The sequence below is a fragment of the Coturnix japonica genome, chromosome 3 (assembly GCF_001577835.2).
Source record: "Coturnix japonica isolate 7356 chromosome 3, Coturnix japonica 2.1, whole genome shotgun sequence".
Lineage (NCBI taxonomy): Eukaryota > Metazoa > Chordata > Aves > Galliformes > Phasianidae > Coturnix > Coturnix japonica.
In genome coordinates, this window is record NC_029518.1 from 43312206 (window position 1) to 43332203 (window position 19998).

At 41.8% G+C, this 19998-nt stretch overlaps 1 protein-coding gene across 2 annotated transcripts; it reads right to left on the minus strand.

Annotated features, from left to right (window-relative positions):
• Positions 1 to 631: 631 nt before the first annotated feature.
• Positions 632 to 18427, minus strand: PPIL4 (peptidylprolyl isomerase like 4). Of its 2 annotated transcripts, XR_001554147.1 has the most exons (14): positions 18294 to 18427; positions 17610 to 17677; positions 17454 to 17518; positions 15920 to 16037; positions 15250 to 15392; positions 14423 to 14519; positions 13499 to 13615; positions 12625 to 12749; positions 11086 to 11152; positions 9828 to 9939; positions 8500 to 8596; positions 7790 to 7928; positions 5351 to 5476; positions 632 to 3033 (listed from the first exon to the last, which is right to left on the minus strand). XR_001554147.1 is itself a non-coding variant. In XM_015858169.1 (13 exons), the coding sequence occupies exons 1-13, from the start codon at positions 18361 to 18363 to the stop codon at positions 2815 to 2817; spliced, it is 1437 nt and encodes a 478-aa protein (XP_015713655.1). In that variant the 5' UTR covers positions 18364 to 18427; the 3' UTR covers positions 632 to 2814. The 2 variants fall into 2 exon arrangements, 1 of the variants encoding a protein (XP_015713655.1); XM_015858169.1 differs by lacking the exon at positions 5351 to 5476.
• Positions 18428 to 19998: the final 1571 nt, after the last annotated feature.

Consider the following 19998-nt stretch of genomic DNA (forward strand, 5'->3'; position numbering starts at 1 on the left):
AGGCAACCTTGTGTTCAGGCTGATAAACAGCCAGTGTCTTTAGAACAGATATTTTCATCTGCTTGCCAAACCTTCCCCCCAACAGAACAGGCAGCAGTAGTGAGGTCTGTGTCTGACCACAGAGCAGGGACAGGCATTTATTCCAACACAACAGGCAATGGACAACTTCTTTTACTTCTTGGAAAATTACAATCCCATTTTAAGATCTGACACAGCAGGAACCCGACTTGTTTTTGCCATCAAAAATAACTATTTTTGGTCTCTCTTTTACTTAAAAACAATAAAATTTAAAAAAAATAAATCCTGCTATTAGTCAAGTGTTTTCCACTGAGCTTATATGAAAAGTACCTTCTAAAACCAGAAAGCCCCAAACAAGTTTCAAGTTCAAGAGTCTACCACTCTTTAGCTTAAGATTTCAACTTCTGAAAGCTCCTAGCACAGCCTTCCTTGTTTCAGTGATTTAGTAAATGCTCGGTAGACCTAAGCCCTCATACAGCTCACTGAAGCCTTTTAAGATCCACACCACCTTGAACACGGCCATTGGCTCGTTGACTGACTAAAAGCATATCTTCATAGCAGCCAGACACCAAGCAACACAGAAATGCTAACATAAACTTACATAACACACAGATAAACTTGACCATTTGTATATTATTTATAGTATTCTTACATATGTAACAGGTGATTGGCAGAAGGGATGTTATAGGAAAGGGATTCTTGGGTGTCCAGCAAGAATCCGGCTTTTTCCTCAGAGTGGAAACTCTCTTTTCTATGACTGTCCCTTCCAGATAACAGCAAGATCCTCACTGTTCAGCACTTCCACCTCCCTGTCAACCTTGGTCACTGTTTTACATATATTGAAAATGTGCCACCGAAAAGAAGAACCAAGGACAACATGCCAGCACACACGTCATTTCTTTAACAAAGCAGGAAGAACATGAGAAAAACAGCACCTCAGCAGCACTACTGCAAATGCATCACGTCTTGGCCTTGTGGGGTGCTCTGCAAACCTTATTTTGAAGGCAGAAATCTCAATGAGAACAGTGTGCAGCTCTCAGCCCCAAGCTCCAACACTCCCAAGAGCGGGCTTCCTTGCAAGCCCCCAGTAACTTAAGACGCAGCTATGGAAACTGAATTTCTAGTTCTGTGCTTTGGAATATATACAAGCTAGAAAGGAGAGACTGAGTAAAGGCAGCCTCTTAGCCAAATACACTCCATCTTTACAAACCAAAGAGAATGCAGCTGTTTTTGGAAAGCACATTCCTATCTGTACATGATACCCTTCAGTATCCTTGCTCAGTTTGGGTCTGGGTAGGCATCTAGCCCGGCCTGCTTAGTCCGAATCTTCTGCCATGGAGTAATTTTCTTCCTTCAGCGACAGCCTTCCCTTCCCATAGGGGTTTGTTGGTTTGAAGTCCACTTTCTGCATGAAGTGCATTCAAACGTACTCACCAAGCAGAGCAGAACTGCTCTCGGCCCTCCAGGGCAGAGCAACATGTTGCAATTCTTCATGGCCACCAAGTATTTTAGATCTTGGTTCTGTACTTCAGATCAAGTTCCAACGAGAGGTACCTATAAAAACTTTACACGCCTACTACAGAATCAGACTCTACAGCAAAACCACAACCACAAAGTTAAACTTATTCACCAGACCAGACTCCTCCGAGTCATCACATTTCTTGGAGGAAGAAATGATGAACGCTGCACCCATAGCTGCTCTTTCCCTCTTATCAGAACAAGATCTTTCTCTGGAAAGAAAGAGGTGAACACTCATGTTCTTAAACTGTATGCAAATTGAATAACACTATTTAAACATCCAGGTCTTATATATCAGAGCAAACTGGAAATTTAAGAGCCTGTTGACTTTCAGTAAGACCCAGACTGATAACATTACCTGCATTCCTTTGTAAATGAAGATTTATTAACAGACCCACTTCTGCCACCAGACCTGAAAATTAATCCCATCTTGGCTTTGGCAAGTGCAGTGCAAGTTACAGATTCTGCCTTCCTGCCAATGACCACTTTCTTCTTTCTTATCCCTTCAGCACAACTTGCCTGATGTCACAACAGCTGGATGTCCTGACACTACAGAGCTCAAGATCTTCAACAGTGACTGCAACTGTGTCAAATAGCAAGTGAAGCTGACATTTTGAGAGGCATCCTCTAGTAATGCTACACAGGCAAAGGATCTATGCAACAACTGAGCAACTTAGTGCAAACGATTTAGTACAGCGTAGCACTTCCAATAGCCTTGCAAGCAGCAGTGCAGCACTTCAATGCCTTTAAGCACTGCTGCACAGTTCTCAGCAAATGAGAGCTGTCAGGACTAAAGCAACCTGTAGCTCATTTTAAAAGAAGGAAATAGCCCTCTGAGCGCTCACACAAATGGTATCAGGTCACTTTTTAAAGGGAGAGTGCACATAACATTTCTGACTCCCAGGCCCTCTATCATTCTCCTCTACCACAGCATCTGAGAGTGCAGAAAGACAAATACATTCTCCTTGCAGAAAGGAAGTACATCCTGCAGTCCTTCCAGTAGGCAATTCACTTGATAGCACGTTTACATTTCCAACAAGCTTTAGACAACATTCCTTATTGGAGACTCAAATCATTCCACGAATGTTAAACATTTTATTAAAAAAACCTTCTGGGAATCAAGCCTTACTGCATGTCATACACCAGGAATTCAAAGAATTGTAAAGTCAAACAGCTGACAGAACGTAGCTGCTTTGAATTTGCACGGTTGTATGACAGCATGTTGTAAATGCAGGAAGAAAACACTACTTTAGCTCCCTCACATCTCCTGCTCCTCCATCATCTGTACTTGGACCTCTCTTTGTCTTTAGATTTCTTAGGACTTCTGCTTCTGTCTCTCTTTTTATCCCAGTCCCTTACTCGGACATCTTCTCTGTATTTGTCTTTATGTTTGCTGTAACTTCTCTCTTGAGATCGGCTGCGACTCCGATGCCTGTCTTTCTTCTCACTCTTCGTCTTTTCTCTACAGCGTTCTCCTTCATGTTTTCGATCGGAATCCTGTTAAAGACATTGGATGGACATTCTGTTACAGAAAGAAGTGGAAAACAATGCTAAGGCACGAGAAGAACTTGAAAGAGTCAAGAATGGCTGGTTCCGTAACTGTATAAAACTGAACCCCACCTGACACAGATTCACACATACACACTCCTGCTTTGCTTGCAGCAGTAGGTGGATGGTACAGAATCACTGACACAGCATATTAAACGAAGGAGAAACAGACTGTCAGATTGTGAAATGCCACACTAAGAGATTTATGACACAGAACATGCTGGAATGACTATGTGATAACACCAACACCCACACAGGCCCCAGCCTCACAGCAGTTTAAAACAACAAGATCCTTCTGAAAGTTACCATTTCACCTGGAAAGTCACAGAACTCAAAACAATTTCTTAATAAAAACACTGAGTTTTAACACGTGAATGTCTGACATTTTTAAGTACTGCTAGAAACTATTTTGTTCTTACTATTCAATTAAGATAAGCCTCCTCGAAGCAGGCTTTTATCCAGAAAGGTGGCGACCAGCACCATCCCCAGAGCACACTCCCAAGAGCAAACACTGCCTCCAGGATTATGCAGATAATGCTGAAATTCTACAGTCGCAATAAGAAATACAAAACCCCAGGAACCAACACACACGCAGTCACAGATCTGATCTTTATCTACATAACCAAAAATTTCTGCCGCTGCTGAATACAGTGATCTCACTGGCAGCGAAATGCTTATTCTACATCTTTACTGTTAAGCTCTATTGCAGTACAGATTTTAGAATCTGAACCAAAAAAATAGATGTTGCTTCCAGTTACTTATGAGGTTTGCCCATTCATCTTCAGAATTACACATCACTTCTCTTTAATTATTTTACCCAATACTGATTAACCCCAAGCCCTTGGTTTCCATGTTTGAACAGAAAATGGGGTTCCATGCCTCCCTGTGTCAGGGACTGAGTGAACATTAGAAGGTGAACCCCACAGCTGTGGAACGGAGTGGAACAAGACAAAAATACTGGCCAGTAAAGCCAGTGGGGGGCACGGTGCTCTACCATCTTCAGGGTGCTTTGTTGCTGAGGAAGAACACAAGGGGAAGTCAAGGAAAAAAATTAAAAACAACTCTCAGTACAGAATCTAGAAAGCCAACACCAGAGAGAGGTTGCTGGCCCAGCTAGAAGCAGAACTCCTCATTTACAAGGGGAAAGGCTAGTGTAGACTTGAATGTAATGACAAATAGCCTGCCTAGAATGTCATGGAAAAGGGCAACTTGCTGAAAGGATTAAAGAAGTCACGTGAGCATGGAGCCAGATAAGCACAACGATCTTTAAAAAAACATTTAAGGCAAAGGTGTACAGGGCATGTCTGAAGCTGCAAGTGCCACAAAAAGGTTGGCATGGCAGATAATACCACCACAGACTAAAGAACCCATATGGCAATTTGAATTAACAGGGTGAATTGCATCTTAGTTCTCAAATAAAATAAATAAATAAATAAATAAATAAAGTTCTACTTCTTCTTAAGAAAGATTCTGCCTTTTTCAATTCTTCAGCACAGAAAAATGTTAAAGTTTCAAAACACAACACAACCAGAAGCAATAATAATATTTGAAATCAAACCCTTTATGCACGATCCAAGTCAGAAAAATGTTGTTTTCCTGTTAGAGGAGAAGACTACTACTTAAGATTCTTTTCTTACTGCTGAAATCCAGATTTCCCAGCACAGCATCACTGCCTCTGATCAGCCAACAAATAAGCCATGATCCAGCACTGTGTCAGTGAACGCATGAGGAAGGGGTTATTAAAAGAGGGGAAGAAACTTCCCTGGAAGCCATGACTGACTTTGCCAGCAGTAGTAATGTGCCAAACAACTGTTGAAAGTAAACCAGTCTTAAATACCATGACTATGAGCACAGAATAAAACTACGCTGCCTCTGTGTACCTAAAGCACACTAATTAAAGGTTAAAAGGATCAAACAAATAGAGACGGCCTTTTGGTAAGGAGATTTTGATCAAACCTAATCAAACACTGTCCAATAAGCAGTAAGAGCAGGAGATTAAAAACAGAAAGATCAATATATTTTTTGCTAAAATGACAAGCTGCAATAATCTGAAATTCAGAGCCTATGTCAAACAGAAATCCAGCAGATACACTATGCTCCTCCACAGACCCAGAAAGCTGCTAAGGGTGCACAGTCATAATGTGGATCTCAAGCAGAAGCAATCAAAATACTCTGCCCAATCCTATTCTCAAACCCACACACTGATGCAGCCTCTTGCTCCAGACCCACATCCTGTTGCCTACTAAAAGCAGCCACAAGACCCTACCTTTTCAGCCCTCTGGAATCCAATCAAACAGCACAAGGTTCAAAAATATCTTCTTAACATTCACCTACGAGGCTGAAGATTCAGGAAACTGGTGTCAAACTAAGAAAAGGGATGAGTCAAAATACACTACAGAAAAAAAGAAAAAAAAAAAAAGCAAGAGAACAGAAAAACAATTCAACATCATGGAAACTATTCAGAAAACAAAAGTCCCTTTTCTTCAGTCATAGCTGGAGCTGGTAGCGCCAACTTCAATTTCAGCTGCCAGAACTTTCTATTACTGGACTCTGTTCTGTGTCATCTAAAATCTCTGCCATACCAGGGATTAAGGATAGAAGTTTGTATGTGATGCACAGTCATTGTGATCTTTGGCAATTGACTGTGCTAGGTTAGCTGCTGCTTTGTTTCCAAGTTTTTACCTCAAATGTTTCTCCTGCTTCTAAGACAGGCTGAAGGGAAAACTGCTTGCTTATACTAAACATGCCACCATTGATCCAAAAAGTTCTGTACTGTTTTGTGCTAAGCTGCCAGCAAAGTTTATCTGGAAAGGGCCACATTCAAATCGCTCATAGATATTCTATGTGGAACTAAGTACACCGTGCCCATCTGAGGGATGAAGTACAAGAAGAGTAAAATTTCATCCCAAACCTCTGATGAACACCTTGAGACCTCACTTACTGAATGTTTGTAGAGACAAATAGTGAACGTGAGCACAGTGAAGAGACATCTGAATGACTTTTAGGATCACAGAATCACTCCGGTTGGAAAAGACCTTAAAGATCATTGAGTCCATCCATGACCTAACCATCCTACCCTAACTCTAACTAACAACCCTTCGCTAAACCATGTTCCTGAGCACCACACCCACATTTTTAAGTGTTCTCTGCTGATAACGCATGACCAGCCAGTTCTATATGTGTATTTTCTGAACTTCAAGTGCAGCTTTTACATCAAGAAATGTCTGTTGAAAGAATGTTGAATACATACTGTCAATCAGCCAAAAGGAATGGAGGAAGTCCAAACAAACATGAAGGCAGACCCCTTGCAAGTATTCTATGTTCCAGACATATCTGACCAGATCCTTCCCTCCATCCAAAGGATCCCAGTCCAGTTAGTACACAAGCAGTAATTAGAAGACTGGCATCACCACTGAGCAACAGACCAAAAGAGCGGCAACGAAAAATGACAAAACATTACCAGTGTTTGTGAGAAAGGTTATTTTTAGAATGACAGCAAGAAGTGATGCAACAATAGAATGACATATGCCCCATGCACACAGAACTTACTCAAAATACATGCCAGGATGATTCTATTTACTGTAGCTGGAACCTTATCACTTTCTGCAAAGCTGCTTGAAAACACCTTTGATCTCACTCAAAACTTGCACTGTTAAAATACTGGATGCTTATAATTTCTCCTTAGCTTACCTCTTCCTAGTGCTCAGACTTCAAGAGTAGTTGACCCTCCGCTTAACCATTGCAAGCATTCAGTTCCCATGAAACATCAGCATCTTGACTATGTCAGGTTCAGAAAAATGTGAAAATGCTGACCCCATAGAGACTGCAGTGAAACGAATGAACGGCAGAACCACTGACTTCTCATAGCCTTCCCCACGGCCTGCCTTACAGCACAGAATCATACACACAGAATCACAGAATGACCCGGGTTGGAAGGGACCCCAAGGATCATGTAGTTCCAACCCCCCTGCCTGGCAGGGCCACCAAACATACACCTTTACTAGATCAGGTTGCCCAAGGCCCCGTCCAACCTGGCCTTGAACACCTCCAAGGACGGGGCATCCACAACCTCCCTGGGCAGCCTGTTCCAGGGCCTAACCACTCTCCTAGCGAAGAACTTCCCCCAAACATCCAACCTAAATCTTCCCTCTTTCAACTTGGATCATTTTCCCCTAGTCCTGTTATTGTCAGCCCTATTTATGCCAGCACAATCTGGATCGAAGCAAACAGGCACACAGATTTTATACAAACACTTCCAAAACAACTTAAATAAATAAATAAATAAGCAGGCAATGCAAAGAGACTGTGTTTCTGATTCCACACGGGAGAAAGCCAACACACAAAGCCTTGGCAAGAACATCGGAAACAGTTTGCATTCATGAAATGTCATGAACTTCTGGTTTATGACTGGGAATGGCAGGTTCAAAATGCTGAAGATCTTCTACCCTATGGGAGGCTACACTGTCTCTTAGGATGTTTTGTCAAACTCAGACATGCCTCACTACCGAAGTCCAGAAAGACCCAGGAAACCTCCTTCATAATTGTATACTGACATTAGCGTTCTGCACATTTACAGCTGCTGTACTTCGTGGGACTTTGCACGAAAGGACCTCAGTTGAAAATCAGACTACTTCTTCCTGGCTACTCTTACTAGAGCAACAGACTGATATAAGGTTAAATCATTAATTCAACAGGAGCTAAGTACCTTGTATTTTTTGGTCCTCTTGTCATCTTCTTCATCTTCAGAGTGGTAGTGCTTTTTCTTCTTCTGTTTTTTAGCCAAGTGTGACTGACTTGATTGAGATTCTTCTTCTTCCTCATCTAGCACAAGGTCATACTTGGCACTGATAGTATTGGTTAAGAATGGATTTGTTACTTAATAAATATAGGAACAGAGAAGTTCACACAGGAAACAAACCCCAGTTTACCAGACAGGGTTAACCAAGACATACAGGTATTGAAAAATTCACCTGTTCCAAAACAGCTGAATCTTATCCTGACAAACTGTACAGCCTGATCTCATTCTTTAATTTTTTTCCTATCTGTGGATCTCTGAAAAAGTTACAGTTTTCTGCTTTCTGTTTCCACCACAAGGAAAACAGGATCGCAAAACATTGTCTAGTTATTACTGTTCTTTCATTGTGGATACAGTAGGTCCCATGCAAAACCAAAAAACTCTCTTATGCCTTATGCCACTCTATAGCTTTAAATAGGAAACAATAATTGCTTGAATAAAACACAAAATTCATCATATGAAAAAGGCAAAATGCTTAATTCTATCTCAAACATGAGAAGGTTATTCAAAGTGGTGGCAAAAACATCCACTTGGCAAGCTTTAATAATATGAAATCTTTCCCAGTCTGCTTTCATAAGCTCTCCTTGGGACAAAAAGTACCTTTGACTGAAAAAGGATACTCCTGCTTTGGTTTCACCTTCTCTTTTAGGGCAAATTTTGAAGTTTTATCACGTCCCTTTTCATACTCTTTGAAATCATCCTTGGTGTACTGCCCACCTGTTGGCAGAAAAAAAAACAGTTGGTAGAACTAAAACAAAACATAAACAAGAGCCACATGTACCACTGCGTTCCATTTATGAGTTAGAGGTCTCTCCCTAGCCCTGTACAGATTTATAGTTCCAGAAGCAATACTGACACCTGGATGACAGAGTACAAGTGTGTAGTACAAGTAATGACTCCATGCTTCTCTTGCTTGCAGATCTCATTAAAAAGCATGTGGCTTTCTCCACACTCACGTGCAGTGGAGATTAATATGAACATTATCACTAAGCAGGATTTAAAAACTGCTTCAGTCCCTCCTTCTCTACAGGACCTATGTTACACTACTTAGAATTCTGTTTTCTAAAGACTACCCTCATTATTAAATGACTTTCTACTCTCAGATGCGAAAGGGAAACGTCTGAGACAGCTGCAGATCTCCATCTGAATTTACAAGCTGTCCAAAAAGTGTTATGACTTCATTTAAGAGTGACAGTACAGACTGCAGTTTCTGTCCATTCACTTGGCAATAGCAGCTCACAAGACACTATTTCATAGCAATGTACTGCCATCTCCCGGTCACACCTGAAACCACACTACTGCCCGGCTAGGTCAGAAACAGCAACCGAAGGGAAATGAGAGAACTTTACCTAGGTCATTCTATGGGTACCAGATAAGCCTAAGAAAGTGACAGCATAGTTAGCTCTCCGATATTTAGGAAAATTTAGATCTACGATGCCCCACATAAAGAAAAAAATTCCATGTCATTCAGTTAATACAGGCTAACACAAACTAAACAATAGAGTTGGCCTATGGAGGTGATAATCCTAGCCTAAATATTCACTTTTTGTCCTGTACCTTCAATTGATACACACTGAATAATGAAAAGTACCCAGAAAACAATATACTGCTATACTATGTTGCTAGAAAGTATCTCCAAAGGCATCACTTTCCAAGTTTGAGACCAGGTGCTCATAATTTACTGGCAAAAATCCATCTGGTAAAAGACAATCTATGGTAACATAATTTTTACTTTCAGACCTACCCAGTTAATGTAACACTAGGAAGCCCTTCTACTTTTGGAAGAAGTGCTAGAAATTTTGTTGCTCTGTTCCTATGCTGCCGGGAAATCCATGTCCCCCCAAATGAGATGATTTAAGCTCTTAATTGCTTCTCCTTACATCATTATTTATAGTTCAGAAGTCACAGCTTATTAAATTATGAGTCAAAGAATCACGAGTGCACCTACCTTTTCCTTTCCACTTAATCTTTGCAACAGACTGGCTAAAATCCACATGTATCCGTCTGTCATCTATCAGCACGTTGTCCATTTTGAAGTAGGCTTTCTCACAGTCTTCCTCCTGATATTAACAGTTCCGGAAAACACGCACTCATGACTATTTCATAAGAGTATTCACTGGAGAGCTCCAACACAAACTCAACTGCTCACTGGCACCCATTTCCCAAACAACATTCCACAGAGCACTTTGCCCAAACCACAGCAGTTTTTGCATTGTGCCATTTCAAAGGAAATAATTATGCTTCGTCCCAGTGTAAGCATTCCAAATAACATCTTTCTTTTTTTCATTTTATTTCAGCACTTTAAAAAGTACAGGTAACACTTAGAAAAAAAACAGGCAAAAAAGGACAACAACAACATAGGTAATGGAAGTTCTATTTAAAGCACACAGGCTAAAAAGTCTTCTGACTTCTCCAGTGTCGTCTAGTTTTCCTCAAAGATTAGAGACTATCAGAAAGCCTCTGTAAATAAGTTATACACCAATAATCACTGTAAAAGCAGCTTAAAGCTGACACAACTTACAAATTGAATGTAGGGTAGAGCACTGCAGACATTCATCTACCATCTTCAATTATTTCTCCTTTATGCAGCACTCCTCCATTTTCTCCTAGAATTCCCTTCTTTTACTCCTCAAAACTGTTAGAAAGTGTGCTCTGGGAAATAATAGGACCTACTCCAAACCCACTGGCTTCAAGATAGGCTAAGAACATATTGGTATTGCTAGGCTGAATCAAGACTTCACAGTGTGGTTTAGGGCCTACAATGTCTGTAACTAAGCCAGTAAGAGAAAATGTTAACTACCCCACACTTGAAGATTTTACTGTTCTTCTTTAATGGAAGTATACTGAAGATGAACTTTCATAAGCAAAATCTACACACAGCACAATGAAAAACCATACTGTATGGGAAACTGGTAATCACAGCCTGAACCTCTGATTAATCAGCTGAGGCAAGTGTCGGGTCAGCTGTGGGAGCACCGGTGAAGGTGATTCAGCTGTGCTCCCAGAAGGGGTGGAGCTTGACTCCACCTCCTCTAGACCTCATTTAAGGGCTGACCATCATTAAGGTAGCATCTCTTGGAGACTGCTCCTTGGTGGAGACTGCCTCAGCATTTCCCAGTGAAGGCATCCATATTGGTGGGTTTTTCCCTATAAATAAGCTTTTGAATATCTGCTACCATCTTTGTATTATTCCACCTTACACATACCTTTTCAAACTCAATGAAAGCATAACAAAGAGATTCACCAGTCTTCCAGTCTCGAATCACTTCGCAGCTGAAAAAGTGACATGAAATTAAAACATCAGTGCTTCTGGAGCAAGAAGCATAGGACAAGCAAGCATTGATTAAAAGGAAGAGTAACATTTAAAATATAAAAGAAAAAAAAAAAAAAAAGCCAATTTCTCACATACATCCTACAGAGTCTAGTGAAGGATCTGGTAGTCTGCAGGTCTGTATACCTGCTGCCAGTCCTGCACAAACAAGCAGAAAAAGAACTCAAGACTGACTTAGTGAGCATCTGAATAAACAGAACCTACTCGAAACCACCTCAAGACACTTAACTAAAGCTCCTTAAAGGCATAGTGATACACTTCTGAAATGCATCTGGAAATTCTAATAAATTCCCACATTTGGGGGAAACTAAGCAATAACAGCATATGAGATCATTGTACTAATAAACAAGTGCAAGGCATAGTAAATACTCATTCTCTCTTAGGGAAAGTAAGGTCATTCATGGAGTTTGCTGATAGTATTAAATAGTTAAAGACTGAAAAAAATCGCAGAGTTCTAGGAGTCTAATGAACAACTAAGTAGAACATGACAATCAGTGCAGATAAATACAGTCAGATGAGCATGGGGGAAAAAATCCTAATCGTGCCTTGTGAAAAAAGATAAAATCTGAGCTGGCAATTACCATTAAAGAGAAAGACTCTATAATTTGTGTGACTTTTGTGTGTGTGTGTGTGAAATCAACACCCTGAAAACAGCCCGGGTTTTAAAGCATTCACAGCCCCCAGGAGTAATTAGAAAAGGTACTGGAAGCTAAGTGGAGAATATCCCTGTGCTGCTATAACTGCAATTTCTTTAGTGCCATAAGCAGCACGTCCTTTCATCTTGAGGTGAAACAGAAGGATTGAAAAAAGCTGTGAAAAAGGAAAACAAGGTAAGGAAAACTCCTCTACAAAGTACATAGAGCTGTACACTTAACCAGAAAACAAAAGATGATTTGGGATTATATACATAAGAGAGTCGCAAGGTTTCACTGCCCATCTTTTAACTCCAACTTAAGAGGGAATCAACTGCAATTACTAGGAGCCAAGCTCAGAACTGAAAAGGACAACAGGTATAGGGAACACCTCAACAAACAACATAGTGGTTGCTACAAATGTGTACTGCTTTATGCAAAACCCTACAAATTCTCACAAAAAAAAATACAACAACCCATCCAGAGACTGTTTCTGGCTTATGTAATAGATGAGATGTAAACTACTGAAAGGAGGGAGAGGGTGGGGGACTGGGGAAAGTACCATATCTGTCTCACTTGCTCCTGCATTTCCCCTTAAAGCTACTGTAGGGACAGGATCTTCAGCTGGTGAGATGTGACTTTGTACCACCATTGCTGCGGTCTGACAGAGGGTACATTACTAGACACATCAGAATAACTACTTAACAGCTAGACCTAAATAAGACTGATGCGTATCATGCTCAGTTTTAAGAAAGCTATCTGTTTCACATTACAATCGTTACCTTTTAATCGGACCAAATCGGGAAAATATTATCTCTAGGTCTTCATCTGTGGTCACGGGATTCAGTTTACAAACAAACAGCACATTTTCTGGTGGCTTGACTTCTGCATCTGGTAAATCTCCCACCTGTGGGGTTAAGGAATAGACTTTCATCATTTCTGCCCATAAATTTTAGTTCACCCTACCTTAGTTAGGATGAGAAATTAAAATCATACAACTTTACTCAGAAAGACAGAAGTGCACACTACCCAACAGTACCCATTATCACACCAGTTCACATCCCCCTTGTCTTTTCATTGTAATTGTTTATTTTAAGACAGCTTTATCCAGAAAACAGATCAGTGGCCCGATGCTGATGCAAAACAAGAACACACAGCTGTACATCTTCTGCAACACTGTGGCTAATATTAAATTTCAGATAATCCCACAGAAAGAAGCCAGCTATCACACATAGGATTAATGTAAACTCAGTGCCACTGCTGTGAAGGGCTTATTTCAAGTTTGCTCAGCTCTCTCCATTACAGGCTAAACCTTTTTGGGGGATTAAAAGACATTCAGCAGCCCATTATGTATGTTAAGATTCAAAATTGGATGCATTCCTCATGAGTCCCTCATAATGCCCCCTCCTGGCCTTGAAAATGACACAGCGCTGGTTTTACCAGAAAACCACTTCCTACAAGTCAAAAAGATCAAGTGCTCATCCTTACTTCATTTCATTGTATCACAGTCAGGTAATAGAACAGATTCTGAGCCATGGCATCATATCAGCTATCTCAAGATAAATAGTACACATCTTTCTAGACATAATACAACAAGCACATGCAAATACAGAAGCAGAAATAACACCAAAAAGGTAAACAGAAAACGATACTCACCATTTCCAGAAGAATGGCACGAGTTTTTGCCTCTTTTTCTGCCTGAACTTCTTCTATTTCATCTGCAGACCGTCCTTTCATGTCATCAATTTCTTCATCTGCTCCAATTCTTCCACTCTGAAAAAATTAAGGAAAAAAAACTAATTAAACTCCTGGCCAAAAATTCTCAATTTCCAAATATTACATGGATAACATTATTTCCCCTCAAGACAAGAGAAATGCTCCAGCGATGCATCTCTGTAGAAATGGTCTTTCCTTCTGTTCCCTCCACTCAGGTTAAAAAAGAAAAGGTGCTATCATCATGAGCTTCAGGCACCATAAACTATATATGAACTTTTAGGCCCAATTTGAACTGAACACAGTTTGGTCTTCTGAACTCTTTTACACCCCCATCTCATACTCAACAACTCACCACAAGTATCAGCTCATTTCTAATCTAGATAGATATAACTCAAAAGAATGACCAAGAATGCTTACACTGAAATACAAACAGAACATTTATCATACAAAAGAGAACCAACAACAAGCAATTTCGTATTAAAAACCTTTAGTAATATTTGTGTTCTACCAGAGGTGAACATTCTGAATGTTGTGCTTCAATAGTCTTTAATTAGAAATATGAAATACGGCTTTCCAAACTTGTTCCCACCACAGGACAACAAGTCACCCAAGTCAATTCCTTTTATCATTTTCTTGATAAAATAAACAGACCAGAATTAAGCCCAGCAATATCCCCAAACAGAAGACAAGTATTTGAGGTATTGGAACTCAAGCTGGCAGAGAAGAGCATCTCTTATCCTCCTACGCTAAAGAATTTACAAAGTATTAAAGATTTTGACAAAGTCTGTGTTGGTGTCTAACAGGGATCTATTCAGTAAGTTTTTTCTCCCAACTTTTCTCCAAGAAGCCATCATAAGGACTCACATCTAGCTGCTCCTTAGTAGGCTCTGGTGAGCGATCAGGAATAGGCAAGTCAGGTGGATCATCAAATGGATCATCCAGAATAACTGTATGATTTATCCTAAAAGGAAGCAACATCAAGATCAGCACAGTCACAAGCAAATAAAAGTATCTTTAAAAATAAACCAGGCCTGGTGATTCCCAGCTATATCTCAAAAAGTCAAACATACTATATGCTTGAAAATACTAAAACTGATGCTTCTGTAAAGGCAACGGATGCACATTTTCATATATGTCTTCTTATTTCAGTACCTGTTTGTTTTCTTAGAGAGCTATTTCCAGTCTATAGTCTAGCACAGTCCAATATCAAGGAATATTTTAACCTTTTGCTGCTTCTGAATTCCTTGAACTACACAAAGAATTCACAAAAGAATCAAAAGGAACAATACTGCTTAGAACGACCACCAATTATTCTGGTGTCCACCACCAGTTCAGTGTCTTACAGTTTAGTTTGGATACTTTCCATGCCTGTTCTGCAAGTTCACAGAGGTCTTAAACAACTCTATATAAATTGCAAAGTCCACATGAGAACACGTCTACTCTAATATACAGATTTATGGCTCACAACTCGTATTAACTCATGACGTACTTCCACAATAAATACTAAGTTCCTTTTAGAAGAAATTCCTATTAAGACATGATTATGAAGCATTTTACCAATAATACAAAGATAAAAGAATATTTTAGATACCACATACAAGTCACTTTCTATTGCCATATTCATTTCCAAAAAGATTAATTTCTTAGATTATAACACATTCCTCCAAAAGTGAGGTTGAATGCAATCACACCTGATATCTTGATACGGGATAAAATCCTTATCCACAAAGGTCTCATTAATTGTCTTCAATACATCCATGCCTTCAGTCACTTCTCCAAATACTGTATGCACACCATCCAGATAATCCAGGTTTTCCCCTGTCGTAATAAGAAACTACAAGGGAAAAAAATAAATAAAAAATACAAAATCATCCACAGCTAAATAATATAATGTTATTAACAAAAGTGAATAAATAGAAGGGGAAAAAAAATAAAGGACTGAATTCTAACAACATTTATCAAATCTTTCTAGGACAGGATTTGAGTCTGAGCATTTCAAACTCTTCTCAGTAATCAAACAACTATTGGAACCTGGAACACAATGAAAAATACTCATCTATGGTCTTCTGATGTACAGGCCTTTTGACCACATTATGTCCCTGCCCTGGAAGCATTCAAGGCCAGGCTGGATGAGGCTTTGAGCAACCTGGTCTAGAGGGAGGTGTCCCTGCCTGTAGCAGGGGGTTGGAACCAGGTGATCTTAAAGGACCCTTCCAACCCAAACCATCCCATGATCCTGTGATTCTATGATAATACAATGCTGCTGAGATGACAATGTTGCAGGCAACATTTTCATCTTTGCATTTTCATTTTTCTTACTTAGATGTGTACCAAGACTTACTCCCAGCCCTGTATGCTGACCTGTGATCCATGCAGATCGCTGCCATTGTTCACCATTGACACCGTTCCTTTTTTCTTGTGCTTAATTCTTGGCACTTTTTCTGCCTCAAAAAATCTAGCTTGATCGCCATACAGTTTACTGAAAATATAGAATAAACATGTTACAAAGAGAATGAATTTTTAAAAGTCTGATAAACAAATGTCGTAAAACAGAAAATAAAGCTTTTTTGTTGTTGTTTTTAATATTGACCTCTACAGTAAGGGAGATTTAGGTTGGTCACTAGGAAATACTTCTTCTCTAAGAGAGTGGTCAAACACTGGAACAGGCTGCTCAGGGAGATGGCGGAGTCACCATCCCTGGAGCTGCTCATGAAATACTTAGTTGTTGTAAGATGGTTTAGTGGGGAAATAGAGGTGAAAGGTGGATGGTTGAACTGGATGAACTTGGAGGTCTTTTCCAACCCTGTATCCACCACTGCTTTATCACACAGTCCTTCCCCACCTGCTGTACTAATGGCCCCAAACCAACCTTCTTTGAACAACATCACAACAAACTTCATCTACCCACAGGCAGAACAGAAACAGCTTATGTCTATTAAGCATACACACCCAGACTTGCATTGGCTTAGCACAATTGAACTGCTTCCAAGCTCATGACAGATTCACAAACTCAAAGTTTTCTATTCAAAAGCTCTGACAGGTCAGACAGAGAAGCCAACACTAGTCTAGCAACACCAGCTGTGTTCAAACAGAGCTATTTATCTCAGCACACTGTGTTCTCCACCGCTTTAGGTTTTTAGTTCAGCTCTGCAATTTTCATTCTATTTTTAACAGCAATTTCAAATGAATCCTTTAAAATCCTGAAGGAATCCTTGGTAACTCTGCCTACAGCAGAGGACTGGAGCTCAATGATCTTTAATGTCCCTATCAACCTAAGATATTCTATGATTCTAGGATGAAACTTACAGGACACACATGTTTTGCCAAGTTCCACCATAGCTCTGCAAACTTCTTCAGCCTTTACATTCATGACCACTAACATTTTTAACAAGGAAACTGACTTCCCAGAATACATTCAGCATGATTAAAATGAACTCAGGTAGGTTTTCAGGACAGCAGGACTGCTTAGGGTGTAAGAACGCACAGTGGAAATGAAGCACAGCCTCTGTGTTCTCCTCCTGCCCAGCTAAATACAATTTGTTATGAAAAAATACATATATATAAACAAGCTGCCAATGATTATGCCTTCTATAGAGCATCTAGTTATGTAACTCATCTTACAAAACCAAACCTACTTATCTGCTCACTCAGAAATGAAATGTATATACAGCCTGTTGTAACTTTGTTTCTAAGGTTGAAGATAGAATGCTGCCCATAAAACATTTCTGAATGGTCCAAAGCAGTGTAGGAACTAAAGAAGCACTCAGCTACATCAGCCAAAGGAGCTTATGCATCAGCAATTTTACTTCCAAGCAACAGTTCCACTGAAATCAAAGCGCAACCCTTTGCTCCCTCATGACTTCTCTGCTGATTAAACACCAGACGTTTTACTTACCAAAATATGGATTCACCTCCACGGCCAGTTCCCATGGGGTCGCCTGTCTGTATGATAAAGTCTCTCTGTCACAAAGCAGAATACATAAGACACCGTCACATTTGTGAATTTAAACAAACAAACAAAACACCACACAATAAAACTGAGAATACTCACCTGCACATTGTAAATAAGGCAGTAGTTGTAGTACTTGATTTTGCAGAGCTTCAGAAAATTCAGGCAAGCTGCAAGAAATGATACTCACATTTAGTGAAGAAAACCGTGGGTCTAAGAAGAACAGATGCAATAGATTTATGACTCGGTGTGTATAAAACTGCTTTTGGGACAGGTGTGTGAAGACGTGGCAGCACAGGCCTTACAAGCACTATCAGAGATGTTGTAAGGTCCCCTTAATAGAGCTGCACACGCAGGAATGCATTTCCCGTCCCTAGTTCCTTCAGAGCAGCCAGGAAAGAAGGCCGCTGCTGCTTTTCAGTGCCAAACATTGTCACTGATCGATATTTTCAGTGCGTGTTACACGTATAAACACACCGTTACAGGGACAAACAAGCTTTCCACCAGCAGTCGGTGTTTGTGTATGCTTCAGAGACCCACGGACACCACAGAACCTCTGACCCTCCAAAGCACCTGGTTCCAGGACCAGGTCCAGAGCCCGGTCTGGGCACACTAGAAGAAGCCACCAGGCCCCGGCCCCTTCCCCACAGGGAACACACCCAGCCGATGTGTGGCTACAGCCTCGGGCTCCAAACGGCGCCGTCCCACGCCCCGTCCCGGCCCCACAGCCCGCCCCGCCGCCACCCAACGCCCGGCTCCCCCCGGCCCAGCCCTCCGCGTCCCTACCGCGGGGCCGCTCCTCCGTGTAGAGGTCGATGACCATGTCTCCCAGCGTGGTTTCCAGCAGCACAGCCATGGCCGCCTCCCGTTCCGCCGGCCCGATCCGATCCGGCCCTACCCGCTGCGGGGGCGCCCCCTGGCGGCGCGGAGGAGGCCGCGCTCCGTGGGCTGTGCAGGGAGACTGGGGCAGGCGGCGAGCTGGGCCCCGAGGCGGTACCGCGGCACTGGGCACCGAGCGAGCTTTGATGGCTGCTTTTGAGACACCCTGTACGGCACTTAGGGAGCACTTATCACCCTGAGGCCATAAGTGCATGTCTAATCATAACCTCCTCTGGTACAACTTGCGCCCATTTCCTCGCGTCCTGTTTGCTGCCTGGGAGAGGAGGCCAAACCCCTCCTCATCACAGCCTGACTTCAGGAAGTTATAGAGAGCTATAAGGTCTCCCCTGAGCCTGGAGAAGTCCAGGCTGAACAATCCCAGCTCCTTCAGCCGCTCCTCATAAGGCCTGTGCTCCAGACCCCTCACCAGCTTCGTTGTCCTCTGGACACATTCCAGGGCCTCAATGTCTTTATTGCAGTGAGGGGCCCAAAACTGAACACAGTACTCAAGGTACGGCCTCACCAGTGCTGAATACAGGGGATGATCACCTCCCTGCTCCTGCTGGCAACACTGTATCCAATGCAGTCCAGGAGAGGACAGAAGAGAAGGAGCTGCAGAAGACTGGAAGAAGCTGGAGTCCCCACAGACTCCTACACTGCTCAATGTCTGGCTGAGGAGTTGTGTCATGGGGATTTCTGCCAGGAGCCTGAACATAAAACAAATCCTTTGCCTGTTGGCTTTAGGAGACCAAACACAATAGACTCAAATGAGCAAACTGAAATCTAGATCTCAGGGCAGATTCAGGCTGGACATTAGGAAGTATTACTTCTCATAAAGGGTAGTCAGGCATTGGAATGCACTGCCCAGGGAGGTGGTGGAGTCACCGACCATGGGAGTGTTCAAGAAACGTCTGGATGTTGTGTTGAGGGATATGATTTAGCTGGGAAGTATTGGGAATGGTTGGACTGGTCTAGATCTTTCCAAACCCTTGATAATTCTGTGACTTTCCTGTGGTCTGGAAAGAAACTGAACAATGATGAAGAGAGGCTGTGGAAATTACAACATCAGTGCTTCTATTCCTTCACCCAGTGCTGACTTGTGTGTTGATGGGAGTCAGTTAATCAGCTTTGTGTTTTCTAATAAGCTTTTTTTGGAATTAAATATCTAAGGTTTTCATTTAGCGTGTATTTCTTAACCAAGATATTAATCAGGATATTCAAGACATTCAAGGCCAGGCTGGATGTGGCAGCCTGGTCTACTGGTTGGCTACCCTGCACATAGCAGGGGGGTTGAAACTACATCATTATTGTGGTTCTTTTCAACCCAAGCCGTTCTATGACTCCATGACCTCCCTGCTCACCGAGTACCCGCAGATCTCGGCCGTTTCCCTTCTCTTTGCCTGAGACACCTGCACTGCTGCTCTGTTACAAAGTTTCCGCCCGCTTCCACACCCGGTGGTGCCGCAGCCCCGCGCTGCCGGATGGCTGCAGGCGCCCTCGGGGTGCGGGTGGATGGCGTTAGCGGGCACCCGTCATCTCGGGCGGGGCGGCCGAGCCCCTGCGTAACCCGCAGCCGTTTCCGAGCAGCGGGAGGGCCCTTCTGCATCCCGGC

Coding starts and splice junctions, on each gene's coding strand:
- PPIL4 (XM_015858169.1), bottom strand. CDS start 18,363: ATGGCTGTGCTGCTGGAAACCACGCTGGGAGACATGGTCATCGACCTC. Junction 16,038..17,453: donor GGAGGTGAATCCATATTTTG/GTAAGTAAAACG, acceptor CTATATTTTCAG/TAAACTGTATGGCGATCAAG. Junction 13,616..14,422: donor CTACTAAGGAGCAGCTAGAT/GTGAGTCCTTAT, acceptor TAATTTTTTCAG/AGTGGAAGAATTGGAGCAGA.